The sequence below is a fragment of the Thunnus maccoyii genome, chromosome 23, assembly GCF_910596095.1.
Source record: "Thunnus maccoyii chromosome 23, fThuMac1.1, whole genome shotgun sequence".
In the NCBI taxonomy this organism is placed as follows: Eukaryota; Metazoa; Chordata; class Actinopteri; order Scombriformes; family Scombridae; genus Thunnus; species Thunnus maccoyii.
In genome coordinates this window covers 7,532,287-7,555,000 of record NC_056555.1, presented here as the reverse complement: position 1 = coordinate 7,555,000, position 22,714 = coordinate 7,532,287, and the positions used below count along the sequence as shown (strand labels likewise).

The window sequence follows — 22,714 nt, the reverse complement described above, 5'->3', positions numbered from 1 at the left end:
AATCTTGTGTGCATGTAAATGCACTCAGTGAGTGTTGCAGTAAAGAAATATGCAGTTAGACCCAGATTTTTGTTCCAAGCTGATTATTCTGATAAAAAGAATTCTTATTGGCATTGGTTCGGATGCTTGCTGTCTCTAGAGGACTCTGTATACAGCTATTTATGCGCTGTTTGAATAATGATGTATTTGCTGCTCAATATAAGCTGGTGTATACATAGACAAAAGGATCCTGGGTTACTTGAAAGCAAAGGCAAAGAAGTCACATTGAAATGATGTCTACTGCTCAGAACACTGTCGAACCAACCAGAAGTGACATGTAAGGCACAATGAGCCTGAAGACGAGAGAGAGCTGGTCCAACTTTCTCTGCTTAATGAACTTACATCCTGTGAGATTAGCGTCAGCTTATTTTTTTATATTTTCCTTTTCACAGACAAAGTTAATTTCCACAGTCTCTGTCAAACAACGTTTTCAGTGCTTGCCATTGTTTAATTAAGAGGAGGTGTGCTACACAAGAGCACGCACACTCTGGCTGGATGAAGGAACTCCTCCGCTGGGACTTCATTCGGTTTGAGAGACTCGCGTGGGTGGAAGAGAGGAGATACGCTTGCCAGAGAAACGTACAGTACTCCACCAACACACTGAATGCCCTGGGGGAGTTAAGGCAAAGAATTCCTCCTGGATTTTCTTTTTCAGTCTCTTGCTCTCTCGCTTTCTTGTCCCCCCCTCCCCCCCCCCTCCTTCTCATTTGGTCGTGGTAATTCATCATGGAATATCAAAAGCATTCAAAGCTCCGGCACAGAAATGAAGGCTTCGGAGCCCGTGTATAATTGGTTTCCGTGAGGTGCCACCATCCCTATTGAACCTTCTTGACTCCCTGTCCCTAGCAGTGGCAGTATGTATGATAAAGAGACAAGAAAACCCCTGGAGACATGGAGATCATGACGACTGAGAGAGGACGGAGAAACCGTGGCGTTTCCAGAACATTCACGAAATTACAAGCTTTTGATTTGCTTTAGTCCTTTTCAACAGTTTTTAGCACATGGCATCCTTTTGAACACAGGGCAGAGGAGATTCTTGAGTCAGACGGGGCCTGACAAAATCGCCTTATATTTTCCAGACCTTTAGATAAAATGAATATACAATATAACAATACTAATGACAGAAGAAAGATAGAATATTTATATTAGACATGAACAAATCTTTTAAATTGTCCACTTACATTTTGAGTATTCTTCCTAAACATGGAAGTCATAATATAATTGAGTTAGTTAGAAAAATAGGTTTGACAAGACAGGCTCGCCATGCTAGCTTTGCTTAGCAATATGATCAGTATCACTCATTCAAACAGGTAAAACTGAGTAAGAGCAAGCCCTGCACTCCTTGAAGGATATTTAGTAGAATGTTTACCCTGTTGTTAAATCTGTTAATGTTAAGCTTAATTTTGTAAAACTGCACAAATATGTCAACTTGGGCACAGCACAACAAGCAGCCTACTAGCTGCCAACTAGCAGACATTAACATTCATTTGGAGTCATCTTTCTGGCCGCCTGATGAATGTAAGTCCAGTAGTCAAATTTGATGAGAACGATGACACTGACCAAAAAACAGTAAAGTTGTGGCCCATTACAGCTGCCCCCTAAAAGTCACCGAGTCGATGCATCAGTCGAAAAGCCCCTCAGTCAACTCGTGTTAGGTCTGTTGAATCGCTGGGTCTTTTTCTTCTTATCATGCCATGTCATACACTGAGTAAGACAGGGTGACAGCATGACAGGCTGTAAACTTTTAGATTCTTGTCTCTAAATGACCTCAATACATAACTGGATTGGAATGGACTGACTGTTTCCTGCTCCAAGCTCTTAGCTCTGGTGTGAAATGCAATACATTTAACCGTACCAGCGTCTGTACAGCCTCATCTACTGTCCAGTGTGACCGACTCTTCAGCTGACAGCGCTGTCAGCAGCTGGCAGAAGAGACGTTCTATGCTATGCTTGGATTTTATAATTGAACTAGTACCAGTGCGCACACTTTTTACTTCTGACTGTGTGATAATCTGACATTTTCATGTCACAAATGATTAAAAAAGGAATTAAAACACAAATCTTACAGGTAAGACATGAGACTCATGTAGGCTATTATATCAGTTTAGTGTGGGGCAGTTGCTCTGCATGTGTGCTTGATTTTACTGTAACTGCAGTAACTGGGCGGAGACATGAATAATACTTTTCACGGGAGGCTGTATTGAAGAAAATATTTAGACCTATAAGAACATGTATGTAACAAGGTAAATATAGAGAGATATACAGTACATACAGATGAGAATGCACGTCACCCCCATACATTGGTCTACATCAGTCTGAAGTGCTGACTCTGAGTCGACTGTTAAAAAAAAAGTGGAATATGAAACGGAATATGTCAAGCTGCCTAATACCACAGTGACAGATGATAAGCAACACAAAAAGACAAACAGGCTGTTGTAGAAATGCTAACTGATGGAGAAAATTATTTTTGACTGCTTCCAAGAGCCTGGTAGGAAAGTGTGTGAGTATGTAACTATGCCATGATGTAAGTTTTATTCAAAAAGTAATGTTAACGTTATTTTTCCAGTTGCAGTTGTTGGAAAAGGGGGTGTTGTCTTATAATCAGGGTCATCTTATATTTGGGCCAATACGGTACTAGCACCAATCAGTGTGGTAGAGGGCAAAGGATTAAAAGAGCTAGTCTGGTATCTCAAGCACAAATATGTTATGCTACTGTGACTAAACACATTGAAAAAGACTTTGAGGAGAAGAAGGATGAGCTAAAAGTCAAGCTAACCCGGGCAGCAAAGCTAGCTCTGACCACTGACTGCTAGACAACTCCCACCATCAAAAGCTACATCACAACTTTTCTTAAAAATTAACCAGTTAGTTACCAGTTGATGGGTGTCGAAAGTAAAATTAACCGAATCTGACATCTCTACCCTAACCCTAACGCAACCACTTCAGGCCTTCCTCCAAACCTGTGGTAATGCCCTAGATTTGGCAGCAGTATTGTAATCTTCAAAGGTGACTAATTTTGGTCACTATTTCCAGTAAAAAAGAAAAAAACAAACAAAAAGCTTCATTTTATATATTTTATATATTGAGCCAATATTGAGATATTCAGATATCTCTGAAACTAGGGCTGAAATGCCTTGTATCCATGGAATGACAAAAATCAGAACTTGTCGTAGAGCTAAACCAAATACATTGTTGGAAAGGTCTTGACTTGGAAAGAACACATAATAACTGACAAACTAAACACCCTCTGTGTAATTTGACCAACAGGTTTAACTAAAGAAAACAGTCATGGGTAGTGCTTCAGAGAAGTTGTTCAAGGGTCTATGTCTGAACACAGCTTCTCAGAATACAATGCATTTTAATGCCAAAATTATCTTAAAGTATTGCATTTTTCACTGAGAATAAAAGGAGTGGAAGCCTTTTTTTGTTTGTTTACATAGAAAGAAACTTGACAGTCACATGACAGCACATGCCTGATAACAGGCCTTCTGTGCTTACTGGGCTCCATCAACATAGGCTCACTGAAATAAATGGGTGATAACAACCTAGTAGTAGGTTTAATGGGCCTCTACTAGCCCATATATTTTTTTTATATCACGGTCCACATAACAATTCGACCCATTTTAAGTATAAAAATATTGATTGACTGCTTTAAGTAGCCAGGTTAAGAAGGGAATTCTGATTGCCTGTCAACATAAAAAGTCACTGAGGCTGCTTTGAAGTACCTGACCACTGTTGTAATATTGTGTGCTAAACTGCTGATGTCTGCTTCTACTTTTAATCACAATAAAGACAGCACCAGAGCTGAGAGCTTCTTGAGTCTCAGCGACTGCAGAGCGCCAACGGCTCCGAACACCATCTGTGACTTTGGCCAGACAGTTCCTGTTCCCTGGCGCGATCACAGAGATAACACACAGCACCGCTGCACCAACACTTCCAGTCAGGCTCTGACAGTCATCTCCAGCCAGCAGTGGGCTCCATTCCTTCCTCTCTCCAAAATGCTGAGGAGGGTAAGACAGTGTGCCTTCTGGTTTTAACTGAGAGTGCTGCAGAGATGAGAGAGGCAAGCCAATAAAGTAATCCAGTCTTGTCATTCTTGTGGAAAGGTCCTGAAAGTTTGGACATCCCAGGACATCATTAGGACCTGCACTCAAGTCTGAACAGGGGATTACTGGATAAGGGTCTGGCTCACTTGTAACACTTCACAAAACTGGAAATTACCAATGATCCAGTAAGGCACAAATCAGGAACTAACTGCTTATTGATTAATAAATAACAAGTAGGCTCTGAATAACTCAGAGAATGCTAGATACTATGATAATTACAAATAATTATTATAAAAAAAATTACAGTTGTGCAATATTATACCTGTAAAGTTTGATGTGAAGTATCATGTGATTTTAGACACAGCCATGGTCTCCACACACTAATAATCCAACCTAGACCACTACTGCTTGTAGCTAACTCAGTCAGTTACGGTAAATCATTTTTTTTTGGTATTTTTGGGGTTTTTTTTAAGTAGTTTGGGGGCATTTTTGTGCCAGAAGAGAAGTGACGAGAAAGGAGGGAAGACATGCAACAAAGATCCAGTATGTTGTGATAACATGGCTAAACCCCTAGGCCATCAGGATGCCCCATCACTCAGTTCATACTTTTTTTTATTGTGGTACTGCAATAATTAATGCCACAAATCCAGCACAGCAAGCATGCAAATCAGTCGTCAATGTCCTTAATTACTAAATTAAGTAAGGAATAAAAGCCGTAACTTTTTGCAGCTGTCCCTGAAGTTGCTAAAACCTTCTGTGTAATTTGACCAACAGGTTTAACTTAAGAAAACAGTCAAGGGTAGTGCTTCAGAGAAGTTATTCTAGGGTCTAAGTCTGAACACAGCTTCCCAGAATACATGCAGGTGAGTGCAGGTTCAAAACATACATAAGATTCATTAGCTGGAGCATTATTTTAATTTTCACAGGTTGGGTCATTTTGTGATGGGTAGGATATATCCTGGCAACGTTGGCTTTTGATAATATTGAAATGGCGAATCATAAGGAGCATTTCCAGTGGCTGTATTTAGTTTGAATCCTTTGACTGAGCTGTTGTGGTGTGTTTGATTGTGTGTGTGTGTGTGTGTGTTTGGGTGGAAGAAGGGGATATCTTGTCATTTGGCTGATGCTTACAGGTGCTTATAATGCAGCACTCTCAATGAGAGAGCCGGTGCGCTGTGGAAATGAGCGGTCATTAATGTATCACAGTTGTAGCCTGGTGTCCACTTGAGCGCCGCTGCTCGCCAAGGCTTCTGTCTGCAAAACAAACAGGCTGACTGCTGGAGTGAGGGAATCAATGCTGGAAAGCTGTGCCTCTAAATAAATCCCATGGCTTCACGCAGTCATGAATAGACAGCGAACAAAGGGTTAGTAAAAGGGGGTCGGGATTTAATGTCATTCCTCCGTATGTTGGTTTGAGCAGCAGGGGACATATTCATTAGCAACCCTGTTGTCCAACTCCTCAAACACTGTTAATGAGGAGCTGCCGTGTTACTCAGTATAACTAATATCAAACATGGTCTCACTAGAGTACACGTTCTTGCTGACATCAGTCACCTTCAATCTGGTTGTGTCTAATTCATAAAAAATGACACGTGTACTTCCATGTTCTTTGGACAAAATGGCATGAATACATGTGCCGGATTGAGTTTTAAAGTCTGATATATTCCCAAATTTAATTCAAACCTTATAGGTGAAAAGAGGAAGCTGCATGAAGTGAAGCATATGTTGAGGCTGAAAACTACAAGTTTGAAAATGTAAAAAATCTGGTGGTGTGAAGTTAGAAAGAAGTGAGTTTGCCAAACATCTGTAACCAGCTCCTTAATCTCTGGTAGCTAGCAGCTCGAGGTTATATTAGCTGCTCCACAACACACCCAAATCTGTATAGTTGAGTGAATCTAGTTGAATTGCATTGTGGATAATGTGGGCGCCAGGTTTTGACAAGGAAGGAGAATGCATGGAATAAAAAAGGTGATCTGTTTTCTGCTAGCTAATTATGGTAGTTCTCAACAAAGTAATTAGTAAATATAGGAAAAGTATGGTGTGTTTCAGCACACTAGCAATGTATTATAAAGACAAGAATGCTATGAAAGAGTTGAATTTGCAATCTGTCAGTCAACTCAATATGGCCACGTCTGTGGAGCTAAGGCTAGCATAGTGAGTTTGAGCTCTCTGAGCGAACAAGCTAACTGGGTGGCTACACTGCATTTTCCTAGGTTATAGCAGATAACAAGGGTACAGAATTAGCATGTTCCTCTTAGATCCTAGATTTTTCATTGGGCTTCAATCTGACGTTAGCCTCACCAAACTAGACTACAAATCTTAGCTTGTTTTGCCTTCAAAGCTCAATAGGAATTTACATTTTTAGGCGAATTGTCAGTGCAGAGACCAAAATAATTCAGTCTTTCACCAGATAGAGCCATAAACCTATTATGCTGCTCAGTTTAAATTCAAAATACAGTAAATGGCCAGGGGTCCAGCGGCTTAAATGATTCTCAATATGTGCTATCCAGGTGAGGCCCTTAGTGTGTTATGCTTGCTCTTGATACTTGGCTGTTAAATAAAGAAAGACCGGAGAAAAAGTTCAGACACACTTAAGGGGACTGTGCTTTTGACAACAGTGTTATCTTTAGAATCACTTCTTTAATGCACTTTTACAAGCTTTTCTATAAAACAAACTGCGTTTATAAAAATATGCCAGTGTTAGCCAAAACAAATTTGTTTTCATCTGGCCAGATGTTATTAATGCACTAAATCCCAAAGTGCCTCTGCTGTTCTGACCCGCCGCTGCAGGTAGTTGATTGCATTCCACTTGCATCCCAGATGTAATATATTCTCTGATTAGACAGAATGAAAAACAGCCAGACTGAGAACCACCGAATTACCACTTATATAACCATAAACAAAATAATAAATATATTGATCTTATGGTAAGATGTTTTCATTTATACTGTTTGTTTTGTGATGTCAGGTCTGTGAAAATAACTAATCAAAATCCCAGTCATTCACATGGATCAGCTGGTGGACTCACACCAGTTTGTCTCTTTAGAGGATGTTGAACCTGTGCCTCAACCGTGGCAGCAACCTCTGTTACGCTTCTGCGGTTCCTGCAGCAGCATCCTTCTCCCCTCCCCCCTGCAGAAACCAGCCTTGCGTCCAAATAGAGTTGTAGAAACAAGAGAATCTGGGGCTTAAAGAACAAAAGAAGAGGCCAAGTTCGAGCGAGACGGAGAGAGTCGACGAGATTAGAGCCGTCAATCCCGGCATCTTTAGCACCTAGCGAGGCCTCCTTGTGGGATCAACAACAAAGTTGTAATAGAGGCAAAGGAACTTTTCTAGTCCACCGCCGCACTCCGCCACCCTGCCCACTTCCCTCCCATCTCAGTCTCTCAGCAGCACCAGGACTGGGGTTGAGAGGGGTTTAGGCGGGGTGAGTGGGTGGGTAAGCAGTACGTTCAAGAACTTTCCCTGAACTCTCGCCGGCTTTGTGTCTCCTACTTTCATCTCAGGTCACTGTCAGTAGAGGGTTTATCTCGTTAAAAGTGGCCCTAAGATGAAACAGGGACCACTGTTGCTGAACACTAAGGGCCAGGCCTCCAGTGCTGGGTGGGGGATAGCTTTTCTTCTTCAGATACCTTAGAGTGAGGTTTTTCTTTGTACTAAATATGGGTCATTTAGTCCTGAGATGCAGTAACCCCACCGTCTCTACCTGATTAATTAACTTGTGACTAGAAAATTCCACAAAGCGTGAAATTGTAAGGAATAAAATGGATTGTGCACAGAGGAAAAAGAGCTTTGAAAATATCTAATACCATATTTTATTCCTCATAATTGAATGAGTTAAATAAGAAAATCAACCACAAGGGAATAGAGGGAGAAACTCTATTATTATTCTGTAGCCGGGCAGATACAGTGGCAAGTCATACTGGGAGAATATATCTCACCCGGGGCTGGATGAATACGAAGCCATTCCTAGACGACATGTTTGGATCAGTCAGATAAAGACACTGTCAGGAAACAAAGATGCTGACAAAATTGACAAAAGACACATTCGTTCAGTTCTGACGTTCCGCCAGAAATCTGACAGTTATTGAAATGACTTGCTTTTATGGAAAGCCTGTGTTTTCTCACTCACGTGTTATTTTGTTATTGTCAATCTCCTCTCGCTATTGTTGTCACAAGCCTGGTTTTATGATCACAAATTCATCCCAGGCTGCCCAGATAATAAAACTGTAGCAGTGATGGTAGACACAATGGCCAAGCAAATGACTATCAGAGACTGCACTTTATCTAGCGGCTGTCTGCCTTTCCACACACAGGTACGTTTGATGACACTGATGGCTCACTCAAATCATTAATGCCATCCATTTGTCTGCTTTGTTGTAGTGGATGTAATGCTCAGCAGCATCTAATTTGCTCTTGCTTTTACCAATTTTCAACCAATTTTTAGCTTCACAATAGAATCAGAAATTTCTGTCTGCGGGCAGACAATGAGGAGACGGCTTTGAGGAAAAATTATTTCTACAGACATTATGCAGCGCCAGATGCCTCAGTGTTCATTGTATCCATACCTCTTTAATTTGGTCGCTAAACCTCACTGGAGCACAATGCAAAGCTGTTCACTTCTCTGAAAGCAAAGGTTTAACTTTTTTTTTTTTCACAAAACTGGTGCTGATATGAATCGGTGAGTATAGAATTAGCAATAATAGTGCTACAACTTCCTACTTTTTGCCTTCATGTCAGTTGATTGTCCTCTAAATTTTGTGATTGTGATTGACTGTAAGAGCTGAATCTACATTATGCATTGGAGCATTTCATTATTTCAGAGGATAGTTCAATTTGAAAGAATATTTTTAAATCACCAGCAAAATCTGGAGGTCATAGGTCAGGTATGGGTGGAAAAAGTAAGGTCTTGTTTTCTTGTACTTGCTGCCTTCATGTAATTTATGTTAACTATTTGGTTTCCAATGGGGTTTTTAAAAAGGTGAAAGACGAATTGATTGGCTTGGGGTCCAACAAGGCAATTCCCAGCAAAGCTGCAAACTGCAAAGATTAAAATTTTGGGAGATATGCGGCAGTTCATGAGCCAGCAGTAATTAAGTTTTTGGATAAACGTACAAGATTGCAAAGACATGGGGGTTGGGGTTTGAATCCTTTTATGCCACTTCACTTTGTGCTATTGATGGTATACAGATGCAAGTAGCTTTTAAAGGTGCAATCACTTTTGATATTCTGGTTTAATTGGTGTTTGTTGCATGATCGTCTGACCATTTTTATTTCCTTGTTGGACTTGGTTGTTGTAGCGAAGCCGGTGCATTCTCTGATCTAAGCCACTTTAGGAATAATATGACCCATGTTGTAACCTTTAATTATTTATAGCCGTTCCCTTGGATGTTTGAGATCAGAGGTTGTTGTGATGATATATTAAGCAGGGCAGGGGATGTATATTGACACAGAGCCACAGGAAGTAAAGCGTTGCATCTACAGTATAACCGGGATGCATCCCTCCCGCTTCCTTTGTCTTATCCACACGTAATCCAAGCCTGCACTGTGAGGGATGTTTCACCGAGCTCAGGGGAACATGCCAAACAGGCGTAATCCATCTTTGTGCTAATTAGAGATGTCTCCATTTTATTGGCGTGAGAAGGACCAGATACTGTTTATAACGTCAGCTTTGGTTGGTGTACGTGCTCTAGGATCTATTCCTCATCAAATTTCCGATAACTAAATATAGCGATAACACCCCTGAGGGCAGTCTTAATGACATTAATGGGTACAACAGCGATGCATCACTGTAGCACCTATATGAATGTCCTCAGGGGGGTTTCATCATTTAAGCAGCGCTTACCAATGCATGTGGTCTAACTGAAAAGTTTCCTTTACAACAGTGTGCTTGGAAATCATCAGTATGGTGAACACGTCTTTAGGCAATTACATTTGTTGGATGAAACTACAGCACCTGTTGATTAAATAGAGTAATAGCAGCCATGCCTCATATTTATTCTGAGCATTTTATTTTTCCATTTCAGCTTTTCACAGCTACAGTACCATGTGCCCGGCTGCCACAACACGTAGCAGAGATTCATTTAAAGGAATGATTTTAAGTGACGGGAAGCCCCGTCCACACTGTTTGTTTGACAGGTGATTTGTGGGAAATGCAGTGCATAAACAATAATGAGCACTCACATCAAAAAGAGAAACAAAAATAAACCAAGCACAGATCAACATACTGAAACCACTTAAAGCAAAAGCTCAAACTTTTGTTCGATATCTCAGAAAAACCAAATAGTGAAAATCATCTTCAAGCCCACATAAACCCACTGCACCTGTCAGAAGTAATCACAATGTATAAAGCGAGTGCAATAATCTGAGTATGCTGATTTGCAAGGTGGGTGATGTAGCATATTAAGAATTCATTATCAAAGCTGTAATTTAATGTAACCATTTGTTTTATAACAAAAGTACAATAATGAAAGCAGACATCTACATCATATTCATTTGCACTACTCATATACAAAGTCCTACAGGAGTTTAAGATATAATGGAATCGTCTGGGAGTTTGTGGGTGTGTGGTAATTGACTTTTTCACAACACAACCTTTACAATAGTTTTACCTAAACAACTGGTTTGTCCCCTGTACACTGATCTATAACATCCTCAACTGTGTTTAAGACAGATTAGAGAAGACAGAGTAGCAAATAATTTCATGGGTTGAGTTTATATACAGTTGATGAAGGCAAGGAACTTCAGTTTTCACAGTGTTTGGAAAATTTAACTGCAATTAAAAATCTCAAATATAACTAAAAAAATACAATTGTAGTGATAAAAGCTGTATAAATCAGTAAGTTATTTTCATGTTAACATTTCCGTTCAGCTCTATGGGGTGTTTTAGTGACTTTCAGCTCATTGTTTCGTTTTTTCAACCTTGTCTCAAGCCACAGCAGGAAGCTGTTTTCAGTAGTTGGTGGAGACTAAAACTGAGCTAAAAATTGAGTATATATTGGGTTTTCATTCGGCTGCTGGCTAGAAACACAACTTCATATTAATAAATGCTACTGTACATGTTTGCTGGATGTGCAAATATGCAATTGTGTGCTAACACATTTGCCACAGCTCACTTACTTAAAATACTTACTTAAAATTATAACCATATAGCCTTCTCAGGCATCCCTCAATTTCCCGCTCACATTCGGAACAGTACATTAGGATGGACTTGATGTTGCTGTTATATAGATGGACTTTTGTTTCTGAGCTGTATTGTTTGGATGTTAAGATGTTGCTGAGTTGGGAAAATGTACTTTGGGCTTTCCCCAATCTTCCTTTGATTTCTTTCTGTGTCACACTGTCTTTGCTGATGAGGCTGACTTAATAAGTGAGGTTGTCCACCAACTCAAGATTTGTTTTGTTTTTCAAGATTATTTTTTAGCATGTTTTTTCCTTTATTTGATAGGCAAAAGTGCAGAGAGACATGAACTAGGTTTAGACAGAGGGGTATGACATGCAACAAGTCGGTGACATTGACGTAGTTATGTGGCATGCTTAACCAGTAAACTACCGGGGCACCCAAACTCAAGTTTAGGTTAGTTTAAGCCTGATCCAAGATGCGAGAGGAGAGTGCAGATCACTGGGTTGTAGTTGTGGCCATCTGAGTTTAGATGAAGACCAAATAGAACTGGTTACTCTGATGGGTGAAAATTCAATATCATTTAACTTTTGTGAACTTTTCTAGATATATAGAAGAAATTCACAAGCTGCTGTTTGTTTGCATTCAAGTCACGAACAGATGTAGGTTTCACAGCTGAGACAAAGTAAAGTTTCAGACTGGAGTTCCCAGGCTTTACTTAAAAGGATTTCAACACACAGCAGAGAGAAGGCTACTGCAAATCAACACTTCTAACAGCTATAGCCTTCATTATACCCACAGAAACGTAAAAATAATTCCACTACACCAGGTGTCTGGTGAGTCTCATTTGTCATTTGCTGGCTTGATGAATGCATCAGAGGATTTCCTATTGCTGGTTCTGAGGCGAAATCATAAAAAATTGCAGCATTCATTAGTTGTGTATCACGCATATATTGAAATGTCATACAGCCTATTGTGTTGCACCAGGAAAACAAATTACATGATCAGATGAAATATTTCCTGTACAGTATGTTGGCACCTTAACAAGCGACATTCACTTTTCAACATATTTCATCTGTCCTGCAAATTCCATCATCAGCGTGTGATTTACATTCATATCTGTAGTTCACTCTGTAACATGTAATTGTGGCAGGTCCTTTTGTTATGTAAAACAATTACATGAAATTAAAGTACAAAACTGTTGATAGCATCAACGGTTTACAGTGGGTCTGTAATGAAATTTCTTTTCCCAGAGAATCGATGAGCTCCATTCCCCTGGTGGACTGTGTAATTACAAAACCCTCATTAGATTATGAAACTATACAGCATATGGTGAGAGGGGGAGATTCCTTTGATGTGCTCTTGTAATGACTGCAGCAAAAAAGAAAAAAAAAAGAGAGAGAATTGCCTGCCTTTACTTCATTTGGATCTTTTGAAAGAAATCAAAGCTTTGAAAGCAAGGTTTTCTGTATTTGCAGCTCCCCCACCCCCGGACACTCCTCCGGCTCCTCCAAACTGACTCAGTTACCAACAGGGAGTCTGGCATTGACCCTGGAAATGTCAAACTGTTTTGACACACCAAGGCCAGCAGTTTCACGGCCTTTTGATTCGTGGAGAGAGTTTTGTGTTTGCAGTTTTGCCAATGGATGCTTTCTGTAAAGGCGGACAGAGGTTGATGTTTGAGAGAGGCGCTCACTCCTCTGCTAGACGCTGTAAAACATGAGAGAGATGCTCAAGGCGGCACTTGTCTTCCGTTTCTTGTGTAGCACATTTCACAGACTGGCTGTTTGGAAAGGGATAGCAGGCTGGGAAACAGAGTCATTCAGTGTAACTATGTTTGACAGGCAGAGACAAGCAACAGTGTCTACAGCAAGCGCAGAGGGCATGTTGCAAAATGATAAATACATGAAAAAGTTGTCGGGTCCTTTATTTCTAAATGTCCCATTTCTCTGTGCAGCTGAATAACCCCCTGATTACACTATTTCTGCTGTTGTGGAATTTTTTTTTATTTTTTTTTTTGTAATTTCCCAAAAGAGAAGTGAAAATTGAGAGGTGTCAGCATTGCAACAAAGTGTGGAAAATCCTCAACAGTAATCTGGAGCAGCACTTCTTAAACTGTGGGTTGATATCCAAATTGACTTACAGGCGTGTTGCTGGTAGGTCCCTTTATGACGAGGATATGAGAATTTTTAATAAGACTGTTTCCCAGAGCAAGGAAATCTAATTTCTCACTGGGGTCCTCGGCTAAACATTTAAGAAGATCTCATCTAGGCAACAAAATTATGTGCAATATTGGGAAATCTGTAGGTGAGACAGTGTCATCGTGAACCATGAACTTATTAAGGATTTTGATATAGTCTGAACTGTGTCAGCTAACAAACATAATGAAACTGAATCCTTAAAAAATCCATTCAACCTCTGCCCCTTCCTTGTATTTAATTTAATTTCTTACCACCGATATTACAACCATCATATGCTCACCAAAATATATTATAGGCACTGTGGTTCTGATCCCAAGAGATTACATTTCTATCAAAAATCTCATATCAACCAAGACTGACTTCATCATGGAGCTCTTCTGAAAAACTGGCTCTGCACAGGAAAAAGTAGAAGTACTATAAAAGCCTGGGTAGAAGTAGAAAACCAAAAAATGTTGTGTGGCATTAGAACCATTCAGTAGTAAAAGTGAATAGTCTAACCACCAGTTAAAGTCCAACTGAAATCACATTTTAATTTGAATGAAGAAATATCTTTAGAAAAATATCAGAAATGTTCCTTTTTGTCTCAGTCGGCTGGAGAGGTGTGTCAGAGGCTTGTTTGATTGACATTAGCTGGCAGTAGGGATACCACCGCCTTAACAATCGATTATCAGTTAATCAATAATTTATGAAATATGTTGGACATCTTTCCATTATAAAACCGTTTTAACCCCTGACATGACCTATGTTCAACACAAAATCAGAATGGGGTATATTAAGAGTTAAAAGAACAGATCAAGTAAACACCAAGTTACTTGAATGAGAAACTAAATAACACAAAATAATGACTTTATTTAAAATTGCGGAGCTCCCATCTAACGCCATCTATTCATCAACTGGCTTAGAGGACACTAGAGGACATAATTAGATCAGACTAAATGTGTTGGACATATCTAACAATTAATAAACATTGAATCAAAATTGTTGTAGCCTTTTATCGTAACTAACCTGTACTGCTATTGAATAAATATAAAACATGTTACCCCAATCTCCCCCAAAATCTCTCCTTCAGTCTGTCTGCTTTAATATGAAATAACCTTCATACCTGATCTACATGAGGGAATGATGTGTGTGTTCACTGTAGCTAACGTTTGTCCAGCTGCTGGAAACAGCTGCTCAGCTGCAACAGATGCACAAATACTGTCGCTCCAACTGTATCAGTTCATTTACTACCACCACTAAAATACATTTATACTCAAAGCAGGGGAGTGTCGCTTATACAGTTCATCACTTTTGTGTTGATTTTGTTGGAAGCACGTGTAATTAGAGTCCTGCTGGCTGACACTCAGCTCTCAGCCTGCATTAACCAAGCAGCTGCTTCTGTTCAAGATGCTAGATTAGCATGACCCTCAGATAGCTAAACCACGTTATCCAAGTGTGATGTGGAAACTTGAAGCTTCCAGCTTTACTGAATTACATATCTTATTGTAAATGGTTTTGTTTATTTATTTTTTCCTTTTTTGTTGCACTAATCTGCACTTTGTGAGGCCTGCACAATTAATTCATCCATCATTAACATCTACGACTACTCTCTGCCTGTATGTTGCCTTTTTAGAGAGTTAAGATCGATCCCTGTGACAGAACCACCTTTCAGTACAAATCAGTCCACCCAACACCACAACAAAGTAAAGCCTCCAAAATTACCAGCTGAATCAACACTTCACTAACACAAAGCCTGATAGGCTTCATAAAGGTACTGGATTTAGTGTCCCTGCTAACCTGATCACTTTGTCATTATACCTACTGCATTATTGATTCTACCAATATACTCTTGGGCCTGAAACATTAATTTGTTTTTAAATGGTTGTCCTTAGCATACAGATGGTTAAAACACACAAACCTTTAGTTACACAACCATAGTTTATTACTGTTGTCATCACTTACATAGACGAAGGAAGTGTCAGCGATATCTACTGAAAGGTGATCAGCAAGTCATACTTGAGTTGAAAACAGTTTTGGGAACGTTGTTGTCATCACCCAGCCAGCGACCAGATGCTGTGTGTTTAATTTACACGCCTGTTGTCAGGTTGGTCAGATCTGAACTCCAGAGCTGGGATTGAAAAAAACAAACAAATAAACAAACAAACAAACAAAAAAACAAATTGGCAGAAGCAGTAGGAAATGGCAGAGTGATTTTCTGAAGAAAAATAAACCACAACTGGATCCAACTTTCTGTCTGCTAACAGCTGGTAGTTTCACTTGTTTTGACATTGTACTGCATCTCTTTTGTAGTTATGAGATATGAGTAATATTGAGATGATGTTGCATTCTGGCATATGAACATATCTTTTATCCATATCTATTCTCACCTCTAGGTTATTTTTGAATTCATATGTCTATTCGCTTATAAAAAAAAACTGTCAGGGGAGACATATAATATGTAATATATGCTGGGATTCAAACTGAATAATCAAATTAGTTTTTCTGGCATAATCACATCAAACTTTGTGTGTTAAGTCACACAGAGCGAATGAAGCATTGATGCTGTGATGTGGTTGTGTATTTCTCTGAAAACCACCCTGAATATCCGCTGCTCAACTACATATTTCCATCTATATTTGAACCTTTGCAACTACACTTTGTTAGAGATGAAAGTCACAATTGACTGATAAAACAAAATCACTTCATTTTGTATTGAATGTTTGCAATGCTTACAACATACTGACCTGCTGTCACCCTGGTTGAAAGAAAAAAAAAATCCCCAGTAAAGGACATATCACTCTAGAAACATATAGGCAAAGTTCACCATTGTATTCCACTACAAGCAGTACAATGTCAGAGAGTAAATCCTGTTGTCCGGTAAGGCTAATCATATGGAGTCTTTCAAAAAGAAGTGCTCAGTAGGATCTACTCCTCTTTTTGGATGTCTGTAGAGTTCAAGAAGAAGCATTCAGAGTTTTCCAAAGATTAATTGCAGTCCAGAAGAAAGGAAGTCTTTATTTACAGAAAGGTCCTTTGCATTGCTCTCTTCTCCTTTGATGATCCAACAAAGAACTGTTGATTCCCCTGTGACAAAAGAAAACAAGTTAGAATGAAATCAGAGCCATCAAAGTTACAGCAACAAGCAACACTGGGTATATTCTAGTGTGTTTTAATAATACTTGATATCATTTTCACACATATTGTATATATTATAAATGTCCTCCTCCTTGTCTGAGCGTTATAACACAAATATAACTGAGCAGGGATAGATGTTATGGCTGAACAGAAAAAGAAAAGAGCTTGACCGGCAATAATAAAAACTTAACTTTATCAAAAGAAATCCAAGACAGAAGACATGAGACTCCCGCCCACACTGATTGACATGTCAAAGATGTTGGCGAAGCATCTACAGAAACAGATGCATTATTCATCACAGAAGCCTCTTTTCATTCTTGCAGTTTACTTTTCATGTTTGCCACTGTGAGAAAACTCATTATCTTCTAAGGAAAAATAAGAGCAAAAGTCTAAAACCCCCTACTGGTGGCCCTTAGAGGTTATATCGGTAGAAGTGGATGAAACAAACAGCGTTATGCTATTGGCAGAGCCTTACCAGTGATGGGACTTAAATGTAAAGTTTTTCTGTCTGTTGCGTTGGGTGTTATGAAAGGCTATGTCACTAAAATTGAAGGGGTTCATCCCACTGGAAATATGAATGTGCCCCACAAATATGATGACAATCTCCTTATTAAATATCTTGTGCATCAAGTTGACCTAGTGACCTGTAGGTGGCGCTACAGGACCATGTATAATGTGGCCAAACTGAAAATGGTTCATCCACTGGGAGTATGAAAGTGCTAAATTTTGACAATCTGCAATTAGATTTTGATATTTCTTGAGAGCAAGTATAAATTTGAGTCTGATGGTGGTGCTTAAGGAAAGGTCAAGGGTCACCAAAAGCATTGGGGTTCATCCTCTGGAGAGCATGAATGTTCACACCAATCAACATAAATGAAAGTAAGAACATTTGTTATCAACATCTTGCTGTGTAATGACTGACCGCAGGCCCTAAAAACCCAACTCTCTCAATCACTTCTCAGGTACTTCTACAGTTTTGGTTATTTCACAAGAGATGGGAGAGACAATTGTCTATTTGTCATTACTTTTCAAAATGGTTTGAACTGGATGCCCTGTCAATCAAATGTGATCAAACCATGCACACACAGTCCTGCTGAAGCAGATTAGCTGAGTTTGCAAGTGTTAAACTTAACTTAAATATATTAGCAATGACACTAATTTTAACTTTGATTGTTACTGATTTAGTCATGAAGACTTGGAGCCAAGTTTAGAGTCTTTACTTAAGTTTTTACTGTCAACCTGTCAATGATTTCTACATCATCCTAATTGATTGGAAATGAACAAAAACTACAAATAACAAGACTTTTCAACAGCATCAACTCCTTTACAAACACCTCAATGTAGTTTGGTGGTTTTGGAAAATTAATTTAGAGTCGGTGTCACTCCAGTACTTAATGAAAGACCTACGTTGGCCTGAGGTATCAGCACATTCATCTGTGAGAATTTTACACAGCATTTAGGATAAAGGATGCTGGTGAATTGGGTTTGTGCTCCAGACTGAGGTTTTTTCTCTCTGAGTTTGATGCTGTCAGATACTCTGAAGACCTCCATACTCCTTGAGATTAAATTGCCTGTCATGAAGCCCAGTGGCTGACTGGCAGCTCCTCTGCTCCTCCAAAAAGTACATTCTGGAAAAGACTCTCGAGGAACAACCTTCATAACAACATCCGCTATCGACTCCAACCCTCTGTCAGCCGCCACGTAGCTTTGACGGACTGCGGGAAGCCGTCGCCAAACTTGTAAGGATCCATTATTGATGTTGAACTTTTGATAAGAAACAGACAGCTCTGACAGCCTGGTTAGATTAATTCACAAATAGGTTGTTTGACACAGAACAGTCCAAAGCAGCAGCGTGGCACTGCACAGTGTCATATAAATCATCCTCAATTATGCAGTAATGCAAAACAATCCAAAAATCATCAGGCCATCAATTGACAAGAGAACCCATATAATCATATCAAACACAGGGTAAAGAGTTTCCATAAATTTAACTTGTTGCAGCACTTTACTGGTCGCTGAGCAGGCTGCAATAAATTCTTCACTTTACAGAGTCATTCACATTCTGAGCTGTCACTGTGATTAATGTGGCACTAATTTGAGAATAATTCCACACTGAAAAGACAAACAGCGAGGCTGCTCCTTGTCAGAAGAGAAAATGTCTTCAGAGATTGATCTACACCATGTCTCACTTCAGGAGGGGAGGAAAATCATTAACAGTATTTGAGTGACTGTCTGAAACAATGCTAAAAATACTGAGAGGAAAACTAAGTCTTCAGTGGGTGTTGCGTTTGTTGAATTGGTGGCTGACAAGTGCTAATTTAACTGGCAAAGGATGCATTTCCATTTAGTGCCTGAAGTAAGGTTGGCTGAAAGATTTAACACAGCAGGTGCACAGGCTTGTGTTTGTGTAATTCAGCCGTGTAATTGGCACACCGCTGTGTCCTTCTCAGCAATATGTTTTGCGTTGTAACTACCAAGGCTGGGATTTTCATATAGTAGTATGACCATTTCAAAGCTGCACTAGGCCAGATTTTTAGGCGAGAATCTCATATTTCTCATATCAACAGAAAACATCACAAATCAAAACTTATGAAATACGTTGGCGATATGTCACTCCCCATTCATTTGAATGGTTGTGTATGGATTCAGCAGATTAGCATCAAAGAGTAGATAGGCTAGTAGGAGAAAAAAACATTCAGTATTCATTTATCAGGCCTACTTATTACTGCGACGGCAAAACCTGCATCTGCTACAAACACCCACAAGAAAAAAGTGCTTTCAGTCATAGCACTGGGATCATTTGAGCTGTTGTCACTGAATATTTGCAGTGGATTTGCTCTGGGAAACTTTCCACCTCGGCTGCCCTAAGTGGCAACAAGAGATAACACTTTTTTTTTGAAAGTTTAACGGATTCACATCTCAGAAGTCCTCTGGTGACACCAGCTGACTAAATATAGTCTCTCAACAGGCAGGTTCATACCAAGATTCTGATAGCCAGCTCCACTTCATATCCCGATCATTGAACTTTTCATCTTATGTTATGTTCTTTTTTTTTCTTGCAAATATAGATGAAGACGAACATTTGGATAGCAGGCTTGTCATTTTTAGCCAGCGCTGACTGTCACCTTTGCTGCCAATTACAACAAACATCACTGGCAGCAGATTTAGGGCCCTATTTTAACGATTTAAAGCGCATGGTCTGAAGCGCATGGCGTAATTGCATTTAGGGTGTGTCCAAATCCACTTTTGCTATTTTAACGGCGGAAAAATGGTCGATGCACCAGGCACATGGTTCAAAGGGGTTGTCCATAGTCTCGTAATTAATCATGGGTGTGTTTTCGGCGTAACATGCAATAAACCAATCAGAGTGTCATCTCCCATTCCCTTTAAGAGCCAGGTGCGCTTGCACCTTGGCGGATTGCTATTATGATGGCGCATTTGCCAAGTAGTAAGAAGGAGCGCTTCTCTGCAGAGGCAATAGATCTGCTCGTGCGCAAAGGGAAAGAGCATGATCCATAACGAGCACACTGGCCTCTGCTGCTCCTGGACCCTCCCATGGTCAGCCACAGACCACCAGTGGAAGATCCTGTTCATTCATTTGTTGCAAATTTATCTTTGTTTAGTTTTTGAAAAGGTTTATTTTTTTAATTACAGCTTTGGTTTCTGTAAAATCGTTTTGTTCAGTCATGAAGTAACAGGTCAAATCAGCAGGGTTTTACTTGCTGAAAGTATGGAAATCTGATCACTGTACTCTCAAAAATGTTAAAGAATATTTGTTAAATATTGTTCAAAAATTAAATAATTCATTTCAATCATGTAAAGAATCATCAACACAATTATCAGGACTTGATCAGCTCTCCAAGGTTCTGATCCTGCTGCTGGAAGCAGCGAGAAGCTGTGCAGATTTATTTTTTTTCATTAGTTTAATCATTGTTTTCACTTCATTTATTTCCTCATGTCATCATGTATTGATGCAGCAGGAAAGTCGATCTGTGTCTGATCCGTTGTTGTCCACCTGTTTAAACACCTCCGTGTATTGCCACGATTTGGTCAAATAATTAAACAATTTAATCCATCATTACTGCGATTAGTTAATTCTGATAAATATTATGACTAAGCATTATGACTTTTTTAAAGTATATTAATATACACATTAATAATCTTTCACATTGTAATCCTTTTATTTGTTACTTTTTGCATGTTTGTGCGCTGCTGCGTGTCCTGTGTGTGTAACAAGCAGAGTGTATGTTGTGCACCCACCTGTGTAGGTGCATATTACTGTCCTGATAATGCGCCCTTAAAATAACAGTGAAACATTGCGCCATTGACTTTAGACCATGTTTTTGTTGGTCAATAGCGCAATCGCTCTCTGCTGCCTCAAGATAGCAATGCTTCTGACCACACCTTACTTTTAGACCAACACTTCCATGGGCGCACTGATGGGCGCAAGAGCCATTGCTATTTTAACGTGGGCGCTGGACGGGAAAATGACAACTGCATCGGTCTTAAAATAGCAAAGAGACTTGCGCTTAGTGCCGCTCTGCGCCGGGCGTAAGATAGGGCCCTTACTTTGTAACAGCTGAAATGAAACTTTTTTGCTGTTGTCTGGTCTGCTAGCCGCTGTCTGTGGTCAGCAAAAGATAATTTGTGAAGGAAGAGAAACATCACTCTAAAACTGCAAATAGACTGTTTTTATTGTTCAACAAGACCAATAGAGAGTGACTCTCCTCAAGAGAATTGATCTCGCTGATTGCATCATGTCAATTTCAGGAGTTTAAAACTCCTAGTTAAACCTCTCTGAATATCATAGCAGTAATTTAAGTTTATCAACTTAATAATTCTACATTGGGACATCCAGTGTTTGGATCATGTACTGTAGCTTGTGGAAATAAGGTGTCATAATTAGGCTGCCTCTAAAAACTATGGTGTTTCTGCTCTCTCAGCTGAGAAAGGTGATTAGACTTTGAGTTTTAGTAAATTATAACTTTTGTTACTTGAAAAATATTAACAGCTTAACCAAATCCAATTTAATAAGGGATTTGATAGGATTCGGATTCACTAAGTGGAATTGATGAAATGCTCTCAAACCCCAACCCTATACCTACCATCTAAAATTAATTGAAAAAATTGGTTTCATCAAAACAATTTAATTGATTGGATGAGATACTCGTGTGAATTTTTTTTCTTGGCGTATGACACTATGTATAAAATTGTATAAAATTTGTATAAAATTTAAAAATGTCTGACTCTGGCGCCCCCCGCAGTGGTAGTTTCAAAAAAGACTGTAGCAGGAAGCCACATTGAGAGATGAATGGACTGAAATAAATACATAGACTGTACCAATTCTCACAGGAATTGTCTCATTTTTATACAAACCCAAAGCACACTACACACTTTCTAATGTGCCCAAATTAAATTGTGAAATTTAAAATTAAGAGAGCAGTAAAAACAGTGTTGTAAACTGTAGTGAGTGCTCCTCTTTATTCTCCCTCATTCCTCTGGTATAAAGCATCACAGACTGTATGCGGTGTGCTGATGTCACCTTCAAGGATTTCTATGTTTACACATCCATAAGACACAATTTAAACCATCTCCTCTTGCTGCCATTTGGGGCTGCAAATGTGCAAATTTTAAGGCTACAGATCAACATCTTTGCATGTCAGACGCTATTCATCATTCAGAGATCTGCTCCAAACTGAAAAACTGTATTTGCTACTGGGTCCAAGGCTTCATAGTAGCCAGTCACTGCTTTGTTTACATTTTAAATTCTTAAGGTGTTTCCAGTCTGCATGAATGCATTTATGACACAGAGCGATAGAGGTCAGTATAGCTGGAAGTTCCAGGTTCATGTATGTGCTGTTTTCCCAAAAGCTCAGAAGAGGTGAAGAAAGCGTGACCCCCTGCTGCTTCAAGCAGCCTGCAGAAAGATTTGAAACTTAAGAAACTTGTTTCTCCAGCTGAGTTCAAAGGTGTGCGAGATAAATCCGTTGGGTAATGGTGATGCTTTGAACAGGTTGTTGTCTTTTTGGATTGTGCACCTCTTTTCACTCCTCTCTCTATCTCCAGTGTAGTTACACTATGGGAAAATGTGGTTAATAATACCATTTGCCCTAACTGTTATGGTGTGTTCAGACCAAATGCAAAGCGAATTTTTAGCACGGTGCGATTACATACAAAGTAAATGCAAAGATGCA

The 22,714-nt window shown here is 39.5% G+C and overlaps 2 protein-coding genes across 9 annotated transcripts in view; one reads left to right on the top strand and one right to left on the bottom strand.

The window, feature by feature from the left end:
• Positions 1 to 22,714, top strand: part of LOC121890696 — a 100,059-nt gene that overhangs the window by 18,555 nt on the left and 58,790 nt on the right. Inside the window, exons 7-8 of one of the 2 annotated variants that reach the window (XM_042403185.1) lie at positions 3,832 to 4,049; positions 4,146 to 4,809. In XM_042403185.1, the coding sequence (XP_042259119.1) occupies positions 3,832 to 4,049; positions 4,146 to 4,199 (272 nt within the window). In that variant the 3' untranslated portion in view covers positions 4,200 to 4,809. Of the gene's footprint in view, positions 1 to 3,831; positions 4,050 to 4,145; positions 4,810 to 22,714 lie in introns of those variants that run through there. The other variant, XM_042403184.1, reaches the window with a different exon arrangement.
• LOC121890697 (chemokine-like protein TAFA-2) overlaps positions 15,305 to 22,714 on the bottom strand; it is a 74,786-nt gene continuing 67,376 nt past the window's right edge. For 6 of the 7 annotated variants that reach the window (XM_042403189.1, XM_042403192.1, XM_042403191.1 and 3 more), the window contains one exon: positions 15,305 to 16,469. The gene's annotated coding sequence lies outside the window, so the exon portion shown is untranslated. The remainder of the gene's footprint in view (positions 16,470 to 22,714) is intronic. The other variant, XR_006093882.1, reaches the window with a different exon arrangement.